The sequence below is a fragment of the Gracilinanus agilis genome, chromosome 1 (genome assembly GCF_016433145.1).
Source record: "Gracilinanus agilis isolate LMUSP501 chromosome 1, AgileGrace, whole genome shotgun sequence".
Lineage (NCBI taxonomy): Eukaryota > Metazoa > Chordata > Mammalia > Didelphimorphia > Didelphidae > Gracilinanus > Gracilinanus agilis.
The window spans coordinates 497458511-497474340 of NC_058130.1; the positions used below are offsets into that span (position 1 = coordinate 497458511).

A 15830-nucleotide genomic window follows, 5' to 3' on the forward strand; every position below is an offset into this window, starting at 1 on the left:
CAAGATTTTTCTGCATCTATTCAGGTAATCATCTGGTTTCTATTAGTTCTATGGTCAGTTATTCTTATGGTTTTCCTAATATTGAACTATCCCTGCAAACCTGATGTAAAACCTACCTGGTCACAGTATATGATTCTTTTCATATAGCATTGGTAGCATTTTCTTTAGGTTCTGCATATTTCAGTATGTAAAAATGTATTATTTGGTTCCATACACTTTAATAAAAATTGAGAGTGCAGTACTATGACTAAAGGAAATGTGCTCCCTCTTGTATCAAAGTGTTCATTGTATACTGAATTTAATAATAAGAGCAAACAGTTGTACATTTCTTGACAATGCATGTGTGTTTGCAGTTTTTTTTTTAATTATTATTATTTTTTTTTCTCCTATAGGCCCTTGATGGCTTCTTCTTCGTAGTGAACCTGGAAGGTAATGTGGTATTTGTTTCTGAAAATGTGACACAATACCTAAGATATAACCAAGAAGAGCTGATGAACACAAGTGTATATAGCATCCTGCATGTAGGGGACCACGCGGAGTTTGTCAAAAACCTGCTACCAAAGTCTTTAGGTAAAGTCTATCACTCCCCCTTTACCCCTCCGCCAAGTTCTTTGTTGAAACATTTACATTGGTAATTGGTAAAAGAATAATTTCAGAAATTATTGTATTTAAAGTATATGTTTTTGCTCTTAAAAATTCTCCAGTCATGTGCCACATATTGTAATTTAATACTTATACTTCATTTGAGGCAGGTAGGTGGTACAGAGAATTAATAGAACACCAGGCCTGGTGTCAGAAGGATCTTAGTTCAAATCTAGCCTTAGATTCTTAATAACTTCGTGATACTGGATGAGTCACTTAGTCCCTATTTCCCTCAGTTCCTTATCTATAAAATGGGGACACACTAGAAAAGAAAATGTTAAACCATTCCAGTATCTTTGCCAAGAAAACCCAATAGACAGGGTCCATTAGGGCATGTATAGTTGGACATGACTGAACAACAACTTAATTGAGAAATCAATGCATTTTTAATATGCTTAAAATATATTCGTGTATATATCATCAGGGAATTAATGGGTTTATTTTCATCATCAAATTTTATTTTATCATCAAATTCCTTATCCTTCATGGTTAGTAGCCAGTGGTACATTATATGCCTGCCCTTTTTCTACTCTTAAAAGTCATCAAACTGAAAGGTTTGGGCTCAGAGCTAATACTGTGGGTTTTTTAAAAATAGGGTCTAAAGAGGCGGGGCATGTTAATTTACTGTAAACTCTATAATTTAAAAAAAGAATATTGGGAGGAAGAGAGGAGAGAGAGCCACAGATGTGTGGATAGTGGTAGATCCACTCGGGGATCCCCCTGAATATCCAGGCGGATATTCTAACCTCATTAGTGAGAGTGAGACTGAATCACTTTCTCTCACTGGGCTACTTGGGCAAATGCCTTGGAGACAATAGATATAAAAAAACAATATCTCTTTTATTTAAGAGGAAATACAAAATAAGGATCAGAAAAAGGAGTCCCCAATAAAATTACCCACAATCTTTTTTTTTTTTAAACCCTTAACTTCTGTGTATTGGCTCCTAGGTAGAAGAGTGGTAAGGGTGAGCAATGGGGGTCAAGTGACTTGCCCAGGGTCACACAGCTGGAAAGTGTCTGAGGCCATATTTGAACCTAGGACCTCCCGTCTCTAGGCCTGGCTCTCAATCCACTGAGCTACCCAACTGCCCCTAATTATCAACAATCTTGCAAGAGGGAGTCTTCTGTGTCTTCAGGCTAACTTAACTCTCTATTTCCATCTAGGTATCCCCAAAACTGACTAAGATACCTATTTATGACCCTCAGCAGTTGGTTTGATTTATTCCCCAAAAGCTGTCTCCAAAAAAACTGTTATGAATGAACTCCAATGGCTAAGTTCACCCCCAGGGGGTCTGACCTCAAAGCTGATCTGACAGGATTTTTTTAGATAAACTTTATGAAAAGCATAGCAGGTATGGTCAGATCCTTTTCTAGATCTTTCCCCGTTAAATAGAGTACCTCCAAAGATAAATTAGGGGTACACTCCTCCACAGTCAGGTGAAGTAGATGAGCTCCAATAAGCCCTTCTTTCCTCCACCATTCCTGGACAGGAAGCTCTTCACCTCCCACAGAAAGTCAAGTCACTCTACCTGTTGTCACTTCCAAACTGTTCCTCCTCTGCTTTCTGCCTGCTAAAATCCTTTCCCTTGAGTTCCTAGTATGTGCCTTCAAGACAGCCTTCTATTTCTCTTAAATCTTAACCTATCTCTATCCTTTTGGGCATCCCAAATATCACCTTGCTTGCCTCAATCTACTCATCACATTTTGTGATTCATCCTACTTTTTGACCTGCTGTTCAATAGGTACATGTTTATATATGGCTGTATTTAAAAGTAAATGCTACATAGCATGGCTACAAAATGATTAGTGGTCCAAATTACAGATTTTTTTTTTCCTTTTCACCTATACTGTTGATGATAAAAACTTAGTCACAGCTTCAAAAGTAGTGCCTATTTTAGGACAGAAGAAGGTCAAGACTCCTGAGTTATCAAATGCAAAATTGTGTGTGTGCGTGTGTGTGTTTTTAAGCTGTTTATATCATTTCATCTCTTTGGTAGCTATAGTATATACAAAGAAAATATCCATTTGTTACCATTTCCTTTACATCATAACCCTTTGTTGTATCTTAAATAAATATTGTTATATATACATACATTTAAATGAAGTTCTATTATCTCTTAATAATTGAATAGGGAGTGAAGCTTGCTAGCTTCTAATAAGTAATAGTTTCAGGTACATACAATTATTTCTTGAATTTATCACAGGAATTAAGCATATTAATTCACTTTTTTTAACCCTTCTGTCTTAGAATCAATATTGTATATTTTTTCTAAGGCAAAAGAGTGTTAAAGGGCTAGGCAGTGGGGGGTCAAGTGACTTGCCCAAAGTCACACAGCTAGGAAATATCCGAGGCCAGATTTGAACCTAAGACCTCCCATCTCTGGGCCTGGTTCTCAATCCACTGAGCCTACTCCCTAATTCAGTTTTAATATTTCTTCCCAGCTATTCTTCTTACCTCTCACTTTAAAACATATGCAAATAACCAAAGATGGTTATCTATAAAATTGCAAATCTTTTTGACTTGTTTTTAAATTTTTAACACAATAGTATCAACACTGTTAGCTCAGTGCCCTCACACCCTGCACTCCCTTTAAAAAAAAAAAAAAACCTTACTTTTTTAGAGTCAATGCTAATAAGTACCAATTCTGAGGCAAAAGAGAGATATGGGCTAGATAATTAGGGTTAAGAGACTTACCTTGGGCCAAACAGTGAGGAAGTATCTGATGCTATATTTGAAAGAGGATCTCCTATTTCTAGGCCTAGCTATCCATCCACTGAGTCACCTAGCTGCCCTCTGTTCCTTTATTTTTGACATCACTCTCACTACTTGCCTACTCCCCTCTAAAGAATAAAAGCCCTCCTCAATTAAAAAATCTTGCTTTTTAATTCTTCAGTAATGTTCTGGGTTGGCCAGAATTCTTCTCTGATCTCTCTTTATAACTTTTAATATATACATAAGTTCTTCAGTGTTGTGTTCTTAGTGACAGAAACTTGACAAATATCTACATAGAGAACAATGGAAATGGTTCCTTGTTCATATTAAAAAGAATTTCTCCTTGCTTAACTTAGTATTCATTCATGTTTTTCCTAGGGCTTTGTTTCCTTTTCTATTTCTCCTTAAAACAGTAGCAAATGGGTGGGGGTGCTGGTGGCTCAATGGCTAGAAAGCCAGGCTGGAGACAGGAGGCTTTGGGTTCAAATCTAGCTTCAGATACTTCCTAGCTGTGTGACCCTGGGCAAGTTACTTAATCCCCATTGCCTAGCCTTTACTGCTCTTCTGCCTTAGAACTGATATTTAGTATGAGACAGAAGAAGGTAATGGTTAAAAATTTAAAAAACACATGCACATACAATAGCAATGGTTTTAATATTTGATTCACTTCACACATGACTGCTTAAGTATTTTGTAGCAAATGAACCGAATTTATTTTTTATCTAGGTTAATTGTAGGTTCTCATTGTCTTGCTGATCTTTCTGTTTCTTAGAGGAAAAAAGTAGTGGCAGATACACAAAATTAGACATAAGGAAGCCTAGATTCTAGGTCTAGCTCAGCCATTGACTAGCTATCTGATTTTGGACAGATTGTATAACCTTTATAGGTACTACTACTTTATATAAATTTGAATCAGCAACATCAAGTAGGGTTTGAAATTATTTGTGTGTGTGTGTGTGCGCGCATATGTTTGTGTATATAACTTTAAATATAATATTTATGTGAGAACTACGAGGTATATTGTTGAATGTGTTGATCACCTAAATTGTTGCATAATTACTGTTTCCAGACTTTGCTAGAGGGGTGGGACACAAGAGAACCTGAAAAAAAAAACTGAGGCGCAACTGTTAAATCATTTGGTACAGATAATATAAGTTTTATATATACTCAGAGAAGAGAAAGATGATTATAACCTGAGTGAATGAGAGAAAGCATTTTAGATGGGACCAAATAGAAGCAAAGGAATAAATGTTCAAATGCATAGGAAAGGAGATCATGGGAGACTGGACTTAGTGGTGCCTGTGTACTAGGCAGTGGAAAGAAAATGATTTCCCTTTACTCTATTTCAGATATTTAACAGTGGTTCCTCCTGTGACAAATCCAAATTTCATGAATGAATGTTTCCAGCAATAGTTCTTGAGCAGAGGGTTGACAGAATATTGTTTAAGGAAAATTTGTCTCTCCTTTACCTATAAGATACATTGGAGCAGTAAGGGATGGCCCAGAGCCAAAGACATATGCTCGGTAGCCATTGTAGGAATCTTAAGAAATGATGGAGTACTGATGTGAGAATTAAAATATGAAGAATTGGAGACAAACTCAAGAAACATTTTTTGGCTTTATTCAACTTCCACTTACTTAAAAATGCTCGTCTTGATTAGAATAGAGGGGAGGAGGAAAGGTATTAGTAAATATTTTGAAAGGATTATGTCTTTATGAATTCATATTTACTTAATATTTGTTCTACTTATTAAATAATTGAATTTTTGTGAGTCTGATGTCAACATCTTTTAAGACACTGGTGGGTTTTTTGTTGTTGTTGTTTGTTCTTACTAGTTAATGGGGGACCTTGGTCCAATGAAGCTCCTAGGCGGAACAGCCATACTTTTAATTGTCGAATGCTAGTAAAACCTCTAACTGATTCTGAAGAAGAAAGTCATGATAGCCAAGAAGCACATCAGAAATATGAAACTATGCAGTGCTTTGCTGTTTCTCAACCAAAGTCCATCAAAGAAGAAGGGGAAGGTAAGGTAGCATGAGAGCAGTTGAATGTTTATTTGTGTTATATTGCTTTTACATCCCAGTAATTTGTTGATAATATGTTTTAATTAAATTAGGACTCTGATCCTTAGATTTTAATAAAGTTTATTAGAATTTCTTGGATAAGTAAAAGAAGAGAAATAGAAAGATAGAGAGAAAAGGGCCTAATCTAGCTACCCATGTGGATCTTTCAGCAGCACCCCAACACGGAAGTTCCTTGGTGAAACACCAGAGACAGAGAGCAAGAACTTCCTGCTTAACCCTTTTTATGAAGGTCAAGTTCAGGCTCACATTTGCAGATGTATACAGGTAGAAGTCACCTGCAAAACCCTAGAAATGGTGGGGTAAACTTCCCTTCCATAATTCCCACACCTTTGATTCTTTGGGAGATCAGTATGTTATATCTCCTCAGTCTGGTTTTCTAGGAGATTAACATGTCAGGTCTCCCCCAATGAATCATTCTACATATGGAGCCTATACATTTAAAAATTCTCTTACTAGAGGTATATAAAATATTTTACCTTACATAGAGGGAATTACAACAATTTGGAAGTAAGAGGGAAAGAAAGAAGGGGGGGAAATCACTGATAGATGCATTGGCAAAAGCCAATTAGGGGACACTCCTCTTTGGCATAAGAGTTTACATTCAGAATAAATGATAGGTTCGATCCTTTTCAGTTCAATTCATTATATCCCAAAGTTCACTCTGGATGTCTTGACGGTAGTGTGTGATTTCTGTAGGCATCCTTATGGCATCTTCTCCCGAAGATCCACTTTCCTGATGCGGGATGTTGGCGGTTTTCTTTTTCTAAAATTGCTTTAAAAGATCTTAAAGCCTGGATTTTAGGATAATTATACAATCTATTTCAAGAAAATCTTAAGAGGATTTTCTCATTTCCCTTTTTCTTCAAGTCTATATTGAAGCATAAAAATGAACTTTTACTATATAGCGAGTTGGAAAATTTGCTTATTTATAATATGTTTATAGGTGAAACTTAATTATAGACATGTAAAAAGGAAAAAGATTTCAGTTGGAAAGAAATAGATAATGGGGAAATTTGACTTTATGCTATTTTAAAAATTAAATTACATGGAAGTTGATTTCTTCCTATTTAATGTAGTTTAAACTGATCATTACTTCTCCCTTATTGTAGTTATAGAAAGGTAATAGACCAACTGATTTTTAATTGATGTTTTAAATATAAATATTTCCTTGTTGAAACTCCTGAGAAACAAAAATCCAGCCATTTCAGAATTTTTTATCTTTTTCATGTCATAGACCCTTCTGTAGGTCTAATGAAACCCATGGATAGTTTCTCATAATAATTTATTTAAATGCATTTTAAAAATACATGATTATAATAGAAATCAAATTATATTCATATACAATTATTAAAATATTAAATAAAAATACAAGTTCACACACCCCAGATTAAGAATTCCTGATCCAAGAAGATATATCACAGTATAGTAAGTGTTGCATAATTAGACTTATTTCCAGTCATTTGTGTTCCAATAACTTTATGGTGTAGAAAGGATTATTTTCATTTCCCTACTTTATAAAATATACTACAGTTTAACTAAGAACCAAATATTACATAGAGATATAAAAGTAGTTTTTTGTCCAAAATAGCATTGGCTACTTTGATTAACCAGTTAAAATAAGAAAAAATTTATTTCCTTTAAAAGAAATTATTAAACCCTTTTGCTGTCCATACATTAATGAAAGACATTTAACAATAGCACATTATCTCCCACTGTAGCCTACCTCATTTATTGCCTCCCGAATTTTCTCAATCAGGTCTTAATACTTAACTACTGTTGGAGGGTGGGGAAATTAGTAAATGAAAATGATAAGCTTTTCATCACTTTTTCCTTCACTGTTTTAGATAATTGTGTTTTCATTAGTGTATCTGTTTATGTGTCTCATATTTAAAAAAAACACTGACATGTGAAGCATAAATTTCTTTGATCCAAGATTTGCACTCCTGCTTAATATGTGTGGCAAGAAGAGTTCCTATGAAGGAAAGACCTGTTCTTCCCTCATCGGAAAGCTTTACTACTCGCCAAGATCTCCAAGGTATGTAACTACTATGTATGGTTTTAGAACAATTGTTTTCTCTTAGGGGTTTGTGTCAATGACACTTAATGTATTCATGTGTAGGCAAGATCACTTCACTGGATACTAGTACCATGCGTGCAGCGATGAAACCAGGCTGGGAGGATTTGGTAAGAAGATGTATCCAGAAATTCCATGCCCAGCATGAAGGAGAATCTGTATCATATGCCAAGAGGCATCATCATGAAGGTATGGCTCTTTAAATTAAATAATTGATTTGACTGTTTTTTGTTTTGTTTTGTTTATTTTTTAACTGTTTTAGAGAGATCACCAAGGAGAAAGAATTCTTTCACAAATAATGATTTCTAAAGTGGAATTCATGACTACTGATTGTTCTCCATAATTTTATTTGAGCATGACCCTCAAAATAACCCCAAAAAACTTGGGGTAGGGTAACAGAAAATACTATAAATAAGACTACAGTTATCAGTTTGTTGGTTATCAGTTGGGTAGCATCCGGGAAAGAAGGGAGAATATTTGGAAGCTCATTATGCAGGAAAATCAGAGGACAAGATGGTAATTCATTGATGAGACAGAGAAAAGGAGGTAGGGCAAACATATTAGTAAAATAAAGTCTTTTTAATCCAAGAGTGAGCCATGAGAAATGTAGTGAAATATTTATAAAATTAAAGTGCCCAAAAAAGAGGCCAGCAACTATGATTCTGAAGCATAGGATCAAACCACATTTTAGTCTGGTTTTTTTTTACTAACTAAACGATAAACAAAAGCTTTTAGTCATCTCCACTTCTATTTCTGAAAGTTTTATAACATAATTAGTTTCATGTAATATTCTTATCTTTATGAAATCAAAGTATAGGAGAGGGTGAGAAGATGGAAATAAACATTTCTTGAACATTCATTTTGTGCTAAGTACATTACAAAGAGTATTTTATTTCATGCCTACAGCAATTGTGTGAGTTAAGTCCTGTAATTATCCTTATTTTACAGTTAAGGAAATTGAGACAAACAGAAGTTACATGACTTACATAGGGTCACCCAGTTGGAAAGTATCTGTGACTGTATTTCAACACAAATCTTCCTGACTTCAGACACAGTTCTCTATCCACTGCACCCATTTCAATCTTTTTGACATAGGGATAATCATTATGGCCATCAAAATATGTATACTTTAAAAGATATTTAAGTAGATGTCTATCTACTTGTCTATAAGACTGTCCCAATAATTTTATAAATCTTGATTTAGTTTATATCCATTTAAAAATAAATTTAATCAAAGACTAATATATGAGTAAAATTTTTTTTAGCAGATAAATGCTGATTTTAAACTTTAAATACTTTTTATCAAGCATATTTGTGTTTTTGTCTGAATTTAACTACATATTAATGAAGGCATATTGAACTTCAAAGAAACAACATTTAACTCTTCTTTGTTAATATTTAAGTCAAAATTTTAATATTGTTCTGTTTTTCCTTAGAAATTTGATGAATGGGGTAGGTTCTGTAGCTATAATTTGTTACAAAGAATCCTGACACTGGCTGAGTCTCTAGGAACTTTGTCATTGTACTTTATGAATAAAATTTTGCAGACTCTTCAGTCTTGATAATTTACTTAAAATGAAGTTCTAGTCAGTGTTTGAGAATTTGACTTGCCTTTGTCAGTGCTCTCTATGCTTATATACTCTTACTTTTTGAGATAAATTTCAAAACAGGAATGTCGTATTAGATGCTTCCCTCTTTCCTTTCTCCTTTTTTCTTTTTTCCTTCTTATTACTTATGTAATTTTTTCAAAAAATATGGAAACAGTTAAAATTTTTCTCATGTGAGCATTTAAACAATGGAAGGAATTTCAGTGTGAAGCAAACTAAAATAAAATGGAAATCCTAGGACTCAGCATTTCATAAAAGCCTTTCTACAGTTTAAAAAAATCACCTTACCCACTGGGCAGTCATATTCCTTTCATTGTGAATAGTCAAGGATTAATGTTAACACCAGCTTTCATGTTCCTCCTCTATTTTACTCTGTGACTCCTTTGATTTCAGAGATTCCACTGATTTGACCAGACAATTTTTCTCTTTAACAAAACTCCGTATCCAGAAATACAAATTGGTTTGTTTTCTTTTCAAAAATTGTTCTTCCTTTAAATGTGGAAGTTGTATTATGCACATAAATGTATGTTTTAAAATAGTATCCATTTAACAGAAATGTTTAACAATAAGAGTAGAAACCAAATAGTGGGGACATTATCCAGACTAATAAAAGTTAGTTAGAAATGAGGATAAGCCTATCTATAATTACAGAGATAATTTCAATTACAAAAATTATACTTACATCAACATATTGAGAATATGTTATAGAGACATGAAATGACCGCTTTAGTAGAATTTCTTCTTAATGCCACTAATTACATTATGTAAAATATTCATAAAACAAAATAAATCTGTTATTTTCTTCCCCTCCCTTCCTTCTCTCTCAAACTCTTCTCTTCTGTCTTAGAATCAAAGCTAAACATTCCAAAAGCTAAAATGCAGTAAGGCTCTTTTAGGGTCTTACAGTTGGGAAGTATCTTAATTGGATTTGAACCCAGGATCACCAGTTTCCAGACCTGGCTCTCTAACCACTGAGTCACTAGCTGTGTCTATTATGAGATATAATCTTTTTCATAGAATATAGAGCAACTTTTAGGACAGTACCTAACATCTTCATACGGCAATTTAGGGAAATACAATCCCTAAATATTGTATCTCATTGAGATTCTTGGAGAAATTTAGTTAAGACATTTTCCCAGAGTAGAATTTTTTATAGTCCAAGGCAGAATTCAAATTCGTCTTCCTTATTCCAAGTCACAAGAGACAAAATAAGAAATCAAAGCTGTGTCTCAAGTACTTTAATTTTATTAATAGTTTATTACTAGATCTTAATGATTGTACAAATACTGCAGCTTCAAACTAATCCTGCCTCAGGTGGTATGAGCCAAGGCAAGGCTCTTAACCTCTGAGCCTCAGTTTCTTTATCAATAAAAATGAAAGTTGAAACTCAGTGGTCTTCAGTCCCTTTCAGCTAAACATCTGTGATATGACAGCATTATTAAACTGCAGATATGCTTGGATTTTTCTTTGTTCATCATTTGATGCTTGTAACATGAAATAGATGGTAATTAATGTGAAAAAACAAGACCAATCTCTGAGAAATAACGCAAAACTAAGTGGTAAAGAGAAGTCATGTTTTGGATTGAAAGGTACTTTTTTCTTAAAATGTCATAGTTAAAAAAACCAAAACTATGTCAATCCTAAAATTATTTCAAGAAAGCTTCTTTATTAGCCAAAGAGCTTTTAAAATTAACATTTAGGGGGCAGCTGGGTAGCTCAGTGGATTGAGAGCCAGGCCTAGAGACAGGAGGTCCTAGGTTCAAATCCGGCCTCAGACACTTCCCAGCTGTGTGACCCTGGGCAAGTCACTTGACCGCCATTGCCTACCCTTACCACTCTTCCACCTATAAGTCAATACACAGAAATTAAGGAATTAAAAAAAAAAATAACATTTAGCATGATGATTAAAGCACTAGATAGAGTCTAGGGGTAAAATTAAGTATTTATACACTATATTAAATTTTTTTAAATTTTTAATAGCTTTCTATTTAATTTTATTCTTATGAAGACATTCTTGTAGATATTTAATTTTTTACTTTCTCTTCCTCCTCCACTATAAAAATAGTACTCCTAACATTTGCAAAAATAGGAAGTTGTTACTAATTAAAAGATTTTGTTATTAATTAATAAGCACTTAATAGGTCCCCACTCTGTGCCATCAATTGGAGAAGGCAATGGGAAGCCACTTTAGTATCTATGCCAGGAAAATCCAAATGGGGTCACAACAATTTCAGACATAATTGAAAACAATTGCACATATGCCAGAAACTATACTAGAAGCTAGAGAATAATCAAGATAAAAGTGTTTTGTTTTTTGGTTTTAATCCCTGCCCTGTAGGTGCTTGTAAATTATATAAAAGAGTATTTAAATAGTAGTATCTATACCTGATATCATTCATTTTAAAGAGTGGTACATTGCTATTTACCTTGGAAAGCAAAGATCAAAAGAACAAAAATTAGGGACTAGAAAAACTTTTTTTAAATCTAGTCATCCACCAGTCATAAAATTTTATATTTTTCAATCCAGAAAGTTAATGGGAGATATTCTGTATGTTTAGGCTTCAAAATATTAACATTATTTTATTTACTTTGAGAAATTTTGTGATATTTTAAGGGTATTTTCTGTCAAGCATGGGGGAACATAACTGTAATTAATATCAGGTACTGGAGAGGATGAGCTTGGTGAATCTCTTGATTTATGAGCTTCCCCAGACTAGGCTGTGGGTGTGTCTGAACTAAGTTCTGTATTGGTATAGTGATTCTCAAGGGGTAGAGTGGAAGTAGTGGATGTAAGGAGAGACAAACTGGCCTAGTTAGGAAATACAGTATGTCAAAGCTTCTGTGCCAATTAGGCCCATGAGTAGCCCCTGTGTTCCTATCCTGGGTGAGACAGAAACATAGATGTTTTTAAAAAATAAGATTTTATAGAAAAGTCATTATAACCTCTTTTATAACACAAGAACTATAGACTTATACTACCAAATAGGCTAGCTAAAATTATTTCATTCTTTGTGCAATATGGAATATTAGATACTGTCATTTGTTATCATATTAGTTACAAAGTAAATTTCATTTTTAAAATTCTGTTTTAATTGCATGGTTTCAAAACTCAAATTCTAAAGTCTTGAATATTGATCATCTAGTAGTTATTAATGACCTATATACAAGGCCAATATGCTAGGTTCCTGTAATCTAGCAAATACAAAGAATGAAAGAATTCCTACTCGCAATGAGTGTGTTAATGTCACAAATGTACTGTTCTCTTTTCATTTTCTAAATCTACTTCTTGTTTGCTTGCTCGCTTACAGTGCTGAGACAAGGACTGGCATTCAGTCAGATCTACCGTTTTTCCTTGTCTGATGGCACTCTCGTTGCTGCCCAAACGAAGAGCAAGCTCATTCGTTCCCAGACTACTAATGAACCTCAGCTTGTAATATCCTTGCATATGCTTCACAGGTAATCTTTGTTCTAAGAATTGCCCTTCCTTCCTAAGTTAATGAGAGATATTGCAAAGAAGAAAATCATCTTAGTGCTTGTCTAGTTTAATAGACTCATCTGCTGATCAGCACCATAGCCTAACGAAGTAAAATTCAATTGTTAAGATATTTCATTTATATCAGGAATATCTTTCAGGATTTGCTATCATGAAATTCTTTTTACCTTAAATCTTCAATTAAATTTCAACATTTGTTTTAAATTTTAATCTTAATTTTATTCTTTACTAAAATATTGAGGAAATTCCATCTTTTTCAATATTGAAATACCTATAGTGATGACATTGGGGGTTTTTTGAAGTATTAAAGTGTTCTTTTACTCCACTTAAAGGAACATGACCCACAGAAATTGACTTTGTTCTGACATGAGTACCCATTAAATTAAAGAAAAAAATTTCTTGAGTTCACAGTCAGTAATGGGCAAGGTGGTATAATGAGTCAGACAGTGTTGATACTGCTTTCTATATGCTTGAACCAACAAATTCCCAATTAGCATTCATAGAAAAGGCCTTCTAAAGGAATTTCATGGCATTGGCCTTTAACCCAAAGGAATGTAAACACATCATAGTTTAAAGGGAAAGTCAAAAGAATAACCCTTAATATAAAATCTTTTAGAAGCCATAACATTACTCGAGTTACAGCTTATTTAATTTTGTTTGGGGTTTTTGTTTGTTTGTTTGTTTGTTTGTTTTGATATGTTATAGAGCTTTTCAGGAAGCTCATATAGAGAAGGTATATAATGTAGCTATAATTAAAGGGTCCTGCTTACGTTTTTCTTAATTATGTGTTTTTTATTTAGGAAAAATTAATATCAGGAAATCCTTTGCCAACTGATAATAAATCTAATGTAAAACTAAAAGCCCACAAAATGATTACAGATGTGCTAAATTGTATACACATAAATGAAAGCTACTGTTTGACAGTTTCTGAAATGTGTTTTATTTGGATTGATGGACACATTTGGTAACTCGAAAGGGACTGCCAAAACTTTAAATGAAAACTTTGGAGCTTGAGAAACCATCTAGCTTAGAAAACCTGCTTGTGAACCAAGTGGGAGAGGATTGAAGGCTATCTAAGGGGAAATCTTATAAAATGAACTGTTCTTTGTGAAGCACACTCTCCATGTTGTCTGTCTGTTACATTCAAGCTTTGACTCATAGAGGGGAAGAAATGTTTAAAATTAACTTATTGACAACATAGCCTCATTCTGAATATGTTTTCAGTAGCTTTCTTGGTTCTAGGACTTTGGAGATTTTCTGCCAGCTCAAGGCTAAGGTGGTTTTTTTTGTTTGTTGGTTTGTTTGTATTGTTTTTGAAATTTACTTTTCATCATGAGCCAAATGGTGAAACATCAGAAAATCTCTAGGCTAACGAATGGTCTATTCTTAGGAATGAGAATTTCTGACAAATAGCCAGGTACCATTGTATTGTAAAATGTATATTTGTTTGGGTCATTTTAAAATTATTTTATTTTAAATTTTTAATTTTAAAATAATTTTATTTTATTTTAAATTTTAAATTGAGAGAAATGTATAATGTTAAGTATGTAAACTTTTGACTCTTTTATATAATGTCTGCAATTTAAAAGAGATTTTTTTTTATCTGTTCCTTATTCCCTTTAAGTTCTTGAACTGCAGACATATTAATTAGTTCTACTAAAAAACATAATAATTTGTCCCAAACTCCATATGCTCACCCATGTTGATTATTGTAGATGGGCTTCATCAAAAGTATTATTTTGTCTTTTAAAGGAAAAAATATATCATTTAAAAACATTATTATTAATAACCTGCTAGATTTTTTTCTCCTACTAATATGTTGTATCTTTCCTTATTATACAGAGAACAGAATGTGTGTGTAATGAATCAGGATCTAACTGGACAAGCTATGGGGAAGCCATTGAACCCAATTAGCTCTAGCAGCCCTGCCCATCAGGCCATGTGCAGTGGGAACCCAGGTCAGGACATGACCATCAGTAGCAATATAAATTTTGCCATAAATGGCCCAAAGGAACAAATGGGCATGCCAGTGGGCAGGTTTGGTGGTTCAGGGGGAATGAACCATGTGTCAAGCATGCAGGCATCGACTCCTCAGGGTAGTAACTATGCACTCAAAATGAATAGTCCCTCACAAAGCAGCCCTGGCATGAATCCAGGACAGCCAAACTCTATGCTTTCACCAAGGCATCGAATGAGCCCTGGAGTAGCAGGAAGTCCTCGAATCCCGCCCAGTCAGTTTTCCCCAGCAGGAAGCTTACATTCACCTGTGGGCGTTTGCAGCAGCACAGGAAATAGCCATAGTTATACCAACAGTTCCCTAAATGCACTACAAGCTCTCAGTGAGGGGCATGGAGTCTCTTTAGGGTCATCGTTGGCTTCACCTGACCTAAAAATGGGTAATTTACAAAATTCCCCTGTGAATATGAATCCTCCCCCACTAAGTAAGATGGGAAGTCTGGACTCTAAAGATTGCTTTGGACTCTATGGGGAGCCATCTGAAGGTACAACTGGACAAGCAGAGAGCAGCTGCCATTCTGGAGAACAGAAAGAAAACAATGATACCAACATACCCCAGGTTGTCAGTGCTGAAAGGTCTGATGGACAGAACAGACTTCATGACAGCAAAGGACAGACAAAGCTCTTGCAACTCTTGACCACCAAGTCTGATCAAATGGAGCCTTCACCTTTATCAGGCTCCCTAGGAGAAACTAATAAGGACTCCACAGGTGGCTTGGCTGGTTCCGTATCAACACATGGGACCTCACTCAAGGAGAAGCATAAAATTTTGCACAGACTTTTACAGGACAGCAGTTCTCCTGTGGACTTAGCAAAGCTTACAGCAGAAGCCACAGGTAAAGAGCTGAACCAGGATTCCAATAGCACAGGTCCTGGTTCAGAGGTGACTATCAAACAGGAACCAGTGAGCCCCAAGAAGAAAGAGAATGCACTACTTCGTTATTTGCTGGACAAAGATGATACTAAAGATATTGGTTTACCAGAAATAACCCCAAAACTAGAGCGACTGGACAGTAAAACAGATCCTGCCAGTAGCACAAAATTAATAGCTATGAAATCAGAGAAAGAAGAGATGACTTTTGAGCCTAATGAACAGGTAAGGCTTCTTCCTTCCTTCCTTCCTTCCTTCCTTCCTTCCTTCCTTCCTTCCTTCCTTCCTTCCTTCCTTCCTTCCTTCCTTCCTTCCTTCCTTCCTTCCTT

The 15830-nt window shown here is 34.6% G+C and overlaps 1 protein-coding gene across 1 annotated transcript in view; it reads left to right on the plus strand.

Annotated features, from left to right (window-relative positions):
• Window positions 1–15830, plus strand: part of NCOA2 (nuclear receptor coactivator 2) — a 305348-nt gene that overhangs the window by 235764 nt on the left and 53754 nt on the right. Inside the window, exons 7-12 of the mRNA XM_044665931.1 lie at window positions 393–570; window positions 5192–5380; window positions 7374–7475; window positions 7560–7703; window positions 12430–12577; window positions 14457–15726. Of these exons, the coding sequence (XP_044521866.1) occupies window positions 393–570; window positions 5192–5380; window positions 7374–7475; window positions 7560–7703; window positions 12430–12577; window positions 14457–15726 (2031 nt within the window). The remainder of the gene's footprint in view (window positions 1–392; window positions 571–5191; window positions 5381–7373; window positions 7476–7559; window positions 7704–12429; window positions 12578–14456; window positions 15727–15830) is intronic.